General features: G+C 34.0%; 1 protein-coding gene across 2 annotated transcripts in view; it reads right to left on the bottom strand.

The window, feature by feature from the left end:
- Positions 1 to 6,401, bottom strand: part of LOC106873561 (fasciculation and elongation protein zeta-2) — a 73,291-nt gene that overhangs the window by 12,228 nt on the left and 54,662 nt on the right. For both annotated transcript variants that reach the window (XM_052968869.1, XM_014920987.2), the window contains exons 5-6: positions 3,698 to 3,945; positions 1,332 to 1,407 (exon numbers count right to left, since the gene is read on the bottom strand). In XM_052968869.1, coding sequence (XP_052824829.1) covers positions 1,332 to 1,407; positions 3,698 to 3,945 — 324 coding nt within the window. The remainder of the gene's footprint in view (positions 1 to 1,331; positions 1,408 to 3,697; positions 3,946 to 6,401) is intronic.

Genomic DNA, 6,401 nt, shown 5'->3' with positions numbered 1-6,401 from the left:
TACATACACACACACACACATAAATATGCACACAAGTTTCTTTTAGTTTGTGTCCACCAAATCCATTCACAATGTTCTATTTGGCCTGAGGCTATAGTAGAAGACACTTGCCCAAGGTGCTGAGCAGTGGGACTGAACCCCAAACCATATGGTTGGAAAGCAAGCTTCTTAATCACACAGCTACACCTGCACCTACTATACAAAAACATATCAAGCAAACAACCACCAAGGAAGGTAGAAAAAGAGATTTTGGCGAAAAGTTAGAGCCCAAAATCAACATGGCTTCTTATTCCATAATAGACACCACCACCACCATCACTGACAACAACACTATTTGTAAAACTCATCTAAATTGTCATAAAAATGTAATCTGAGCAAATTTTTCACTTTTTGTTGAGATGAAAAGGCAAATGAGTGGAATGAGAAGTTGAAAGTATTATTAATCCTTTAGGGATTAAGTAAATTGTGATCAATTTTACTACAGTTATACACCAATTTTTGAAACAGAGTCATTCTAATAACAGTAAACGTTTCCGCAATGGTTTTCTAAATACATACAATATGTATTTGCTTTTGTTGTAAGTATCCTGGGCCAGTTTTAAATAAACAAGCTCTGTAACATGAAATAAGTCTGTTGATGCTATTAGTTTTAGATATATTCTTTTACTTGCTTCAGTCATAGGATTTTGGCTATGCTTGGACACCACTTTGAAGGGTTTAGTTGATCAAATCAACCCCAGTGCATTTTTTTAAGGTTACTATTTTGTCTCTTGTTGAACTGTGAAGTTATGAGGATGTAAACAAATTAACATTAGTTGTCAATAGGTGGTGGTGGTAGGACAGACATAAAGACATGCACAACAGGCTTCCACACAATTTCTATCAACCAAACTCACACAGTTTGAGGTTATTAACTGTATCAATTGACCAACAGCTGTAAAGTATACAATGTAAACTAGCATTACATTCTCCTATTTGAAGTCTTACATGTTAAAGTTTGTTCAACTATAACCCTGGCTCTGTTTCTAAACATAGCCATTTCTTTGTAGTGGTTATCTTACTTTAACAAATAAGTCTTTGAAAATGATTTTCTAGAAATCAGGAAAGGAAAGGTTTTTTTTGTTATGTTTTATAGTACTTATATAGCTATTTCCCAATTAGATAAATTATGTTAAGTAGAATTTGAAAACATTACTTCCAATTCTTCAAGCAGAATTTGATACTTCAACATGTGAGGTACTGACAATTATTGCAAGTATATGGCATTTCTTCTGATTAAGAAAAAAAAGCTCCAAAGAAAAGAAATGCAGGAATAAAAACCAATAACTTACTTTTAATGTAAATTTGGAGTTGTTCAGAGGCCGGTGGTCCAAGGAAGGGGTGATAAGGAATAACTGTAGTTAGATACTGTAAAAAGAATAATCATTTTATTTAATAAGAGTTTTGTAACTGTGTAAGAAAGAATTGAATGATCTTGACAATTTGGAAAATATTTCCCTATTATCAATTTTTAAAAAATTAAAAATTTTCTAATGATTTGGCTTGGAGAAAGGGTCAGCGTTCATGGCCTTCAGAGGTCTGCAGGAAGGGTCTATGCCCATAACCTTCAGAGCCTTCCTGGAACTGGTAAGATCAATGGTTACAGGAAAAACATGTGCAGAAGACAATTTCTAGAGGGCCAAAATTCTCAAAAGGAAAGACCGAGTATAGTGGTTGGTGCAGGGTGCGGGAGGGTTGACACAATATGGAGAAGAGGTGACACAAGACCAGCTACATGGAGTAAAAGCCATTGTAGTGGTAAAAAAAGACAGGGAGAATAGACAACATGTCTATGGACCAAAGGTAGAAGTATGTTAGCTGATAACATCATAATGATTAAGTGGTTTTTCTTTGGGTGTAATCTAGGGTGTTTGTGTGTGTAGCAGAAACTGAGTCTCAGATGTGAGGTCTCACCTGAGCTTTGTAGAAAGTTGAAGTATTTTCTGGCTTTGAAGAGAAGGCCTTGTTTTTATGATGCAGTTTTTACTATGCTGAGGATGAATGTTCACTGGGTGAGATCCTCAATGGTGGTGAGACCTAGCATTTGAAGTGGTTTACATCTGGGGGACTAAAGTATGATAATGCTTTTGTGATATGATAGTGAAATGTGTCTCTGAGTTGTAAAAGGGGATAAAATTGGCACGAGTCTACTGAAGATGTTTTTGAAGGTGTTTCTTCATGGAGTCAGTGCAGAATGTTAGGAAAGAATGAAGGAAAGCATCATATGTGCAAGAGTGGGTATTGCTAAATGAATTATGGCATAATTTATCTATGCAATTTATCATTTTGAAAAAGAAAAAAAAAAAAAAAAAAAAAAAAAAAAAAAAAAAACTAATCAAAAATTCATTCCAATATAAGCAAGATTATCCCCTCGGATCAGGTTTCAGCAAAAAAGAAAAATAAAGGAAGAGGAAACATTTAAATGTGTACCTTATATTATACTGAAAGGTTAAAGTAAAACATCTATGACAACTTTTATACTGAGCATCATGACAAAGATAAAAAATATCAAATGTATAGTTTGATGCACTCTTTATAGAAAAATCCCATAAGAAAAATGTTTTATTGGATTTATGATAACTAAATTTATAAGATACTAAGTAATTAAAATTTATATTAAATAAAGTTTAAGGAATAAAACAAATATTATCATTGCAAACATTTAATTTATCTAAATATTTCTGGAGGGGAAGAATTAGATTTTTCTGTTCACAGAAGCAGATAAAGTTCTAAACAATCTCTCTGGAGGAGATTTATTAATAGAAATTCAGTCCCACTTTGATTAGTAGAGTGAGAGGAAGGGCCTATAAATGAGATTGGTGGTTGATATAGAGTTTGGAGAATGGAGATGAGTACATTATAAAATGCATAAGGAAAAAAGAGTGGTATTCCTTAGAACTTAGAACAATTATGTTTAGGATTGGGTTTAAAGAGACAGCAAGGAACAGATAGAAAGTTTTAGCAAGTAGAAGTATGATACCCATGTAAGTCAGTTATAACAGGAACAGAGAATATAATATGGCAATTGGCAGGGAATTTTAGAGAGTTTATCAATCAAAAAGATAGATTTTCATTAGCTGTGTATAATGAATAGAGGATAATAGCAGTACATTATATTGGAACAGTTTTATAACTTGTAGAGCCAGGAGATAATGCAATTCTTTACTTTAAAAGTTTCTGTCAAAAAGGTTAAAGCTATATTAAAAATATAAATGCTTTTCAGTGTGTTACATTATCTACACTGAAACACAATTCTTCCCAATAGAAACCTAAAACAATATTCTACAAAGGTGACAAAATAACCAATAATGACAAAACACATGCATTATATATTTTATTGTAAAGAAGCTGCAAATGGTGTATTAATCCATTCATAGAAAATACACAGCTCAAAGCAAGACACTCACTGCAATCTATAATAACCTTTCATGGCAACCAAATTTCATCAAGTCCCATGATACCTTTGTTACTCAAGTGGATACATGTAGATCTGATGTCCCTTATGTATATATTTGAAGATGGTGAGACAGCTCAAGTAAACAATGATAAGAGAGAGAGAAGTGAAGTGTTGGAAAGTGGTCCAGATAAGTCCTATGATGTCCCTAGTTACCCTGGAAGCAATGTATGGAACATTAAAACAAATTTCATATATACTTACTGTTCCAGCACCTTCTGCCAATGCATTATTAACTTTTACTCTTTTCTTCTTTTTGTCAACATTGTTTTCACGTCTTTTTTTCTGAAGAGTCAGCAGTAGAGAGATGAACTGATTCTTGAGTTCCTTGTCATATTCAAGCTCATCACGTAAGGCTAGTTCAGTGACTAGAGTTTCTGATAGCTCTTTTATGGTCAGCTCAAATTGGGCAAGTAACTCATTCAGAGCTGCCGTTGACATGCTTTTCATCTCTGAAAAAAATACAAGAATATTTTTCTTTTGGTCACATGAATTCATATTTAATTTATTGTTTTATATAATTTTCTTCTTTTTGCATATTATTTAAGATTCTCAATTTCTGACAAAGCAATTATATAATAACTATTTTCTATCTTTTACCTTTTACTTGTACTGTGGCACCACATTAAAGAATTTTTTAGTCAAATAATTCAACCCCAGTACTTATTGTTTTCTAAAGTCTGGTACTTATTCTATTGGTTTCTTTTGCTGAACTGCTAAGTTACAGGAATGTAACCACATGAACACCAGTTGTAAAGTGGTGTTGGAGAACAAACAGAAATACAAAGGCATACACAACAAGCTTCCTTCAGTTTCCATTCACCAAATCCACTCACAAAGCTTTGATTGGCCTAAGGCTAAACAAAGTTCTATAATCATCTAAGCAAATATCATTTTATAACTTTGTTTTTCAACATAAACATAGGTGCAGTTTTTGATAGTTTGTTACAATGTTAATATTTTCCATCTAAATCGAGTTAATATTCATTTTTTTTTGCTAGAAACTAAAACTCAGGGATACAACAATTTAAAATTTATGAGTATTGTATATTATTCATGGAAAATTAATGAAACTACTACCTCCGGTCTGTAGATTCACGTCTTATATGAAAGAAAACTTGAAGTGAATGCATAAAAAAAATTAATACTAAAGTCTACAATTCCCTAATGCAATTGTCTCAAACATTAAAACTCCAAGTTCAAAGTCTTAATTTTCAGGATTTCAGGCTCAATACATAGAAAGATATAATTAGAAAAGCTTAAAAAAATTTAACCAAACTCAACATGTGTAATCTAAAAGTTTGGTAATGTTTCAGTAGCCTGGACAGAATAATTACAAAGTTGTTAACTTTAACACCTTCAGCAGTTATTAAATGAGTGTCATCTCTATATTATAATAAGCTGATAAAAATGTTAGTTGATTGCTTGATTTCTCCAGTTACATTTTACATTGTACAAAGGAGAGAGAGAAAGAGATTGATTTAACATCGAGTTGATAGAGAAACATTGAAATTGACAAGCAATAGGAGGATGGTAAAGATGAGAAAAGTTACACAGTTGATGGATGCCAAATAAAAGACACATGCTTTACACACACATACACACACCTACAATAGCATGATAAACTTGACAAGTTGGTTGAAGAAAATAAAGAAGCAGTTGGTTTACCCAACCATATATATGTGTATATGTACTGTATATGTGTATGTGTGTGTATATGTATTGTATGTATGTGTGTGTGTATGTGTGCATGTTCTATCTCTATAAAATAATAACCAATATGTTGGTTGGTTGATTTCTTTGTGCTGTACATCATATAAAGAGATAAGAAGAGGAAATAAAAGAGAGATACAGAGAGGTGCTGGATGAATGCATATATTAGGCTCTTTGGAAGCCAATGAGTAAAGAAATGCAACACACAAAGTGAGAGTGAAAGAATCATAGACACAGGGGAGGAGGAAGAAAGGGAGTATATGATGGTAGTCGACTGTAGCTGTAAAAGGTTCTGCAATAGTTAATATTTATTGTAAGGAATGTTTTCTTTAGGTACTTTTTAAGTTGTTTGTTAGGAGAATAAGATTTATAGCATTAATCACTAGGGAATTTGGTAACTTATGAATTTATAGGAAACTGTTCCAAATATATATATGACTAGGTAGTGAGCTGGCAGAAACATTAGCACACCAGGCGAAATGGTTAGCCATATTTCTTCTGTCTTTACGTTCTGAGTTCAAATTCCGCCAAGGTCGACTTTGTCTTTCATCCTTTCAGGATCGATAAATTAAGTACCAGTTGCATACTGGGGATCGATCTAATTGACTGGCCCCTCCCCCAAAATTTCGGGCCTTGTGCCTGGAGTAGAAAAGAATGTATATATGACTACACACTTCCCTTATCTTAGTCTGTAACTTACTCTCCTCTCCTTTCCAAGTGGTATCCATATAACTACAGCAAGACACTTATCTCTGTCTCACTCATCATCATCATCTTCATCGTTTAACGTCCGTTTTCCATGCTGGCCTGGGTTGGACAGTTTGACTGAGGTCTGGAGAGCCAGCGGCTGCACCAGGCTCCATCGATTGTGAAGCGATATTGGGGGACAAACACAGACACACAAACATTCACACACACACACACACAAACACACACATATATTATACGACAGGCTTCTTTCAGTTTCTGTCTACCAAATCCACTCACAAGGCTTTGGTTGGCCCAAGGCTATAGTAGAAGACACTTGCCCAAGGTACCACGCAGTGGGACTGAACCCGGAACCATGTGGTTGGTAAGCAAGCTACTTACCACACAGCTACACACACACACACATATATATATCATCATCATCATCGTTTAACGTCCACTTTCCATGCTAGCATGGGTTGGACGATTTGACTGAGGACTGGTGAAC

The sequence above is a fragment of the Octopus bimaculoides genome, chromosome 6 (assembly GCF_001194135.2).
Source record: "Octopus bimaculoides isolate UCB-OBI-ISO-001 chromosome 6, ASM119413v2, whole genome shotgun sequence".
In the NCBI taxonomy this organism is placed as follows: Eukaryota; Metazoa; Mollusca; class Cephalopoda; order Octopoda; family Octopodidae; genus Octopus; species Octopus bimaculoides.
The sequence above is the reverse complement of the archived record's forward strand: the minus strand, read 5'-3'. Positions and strand labels throughout refer to the sequence as shown.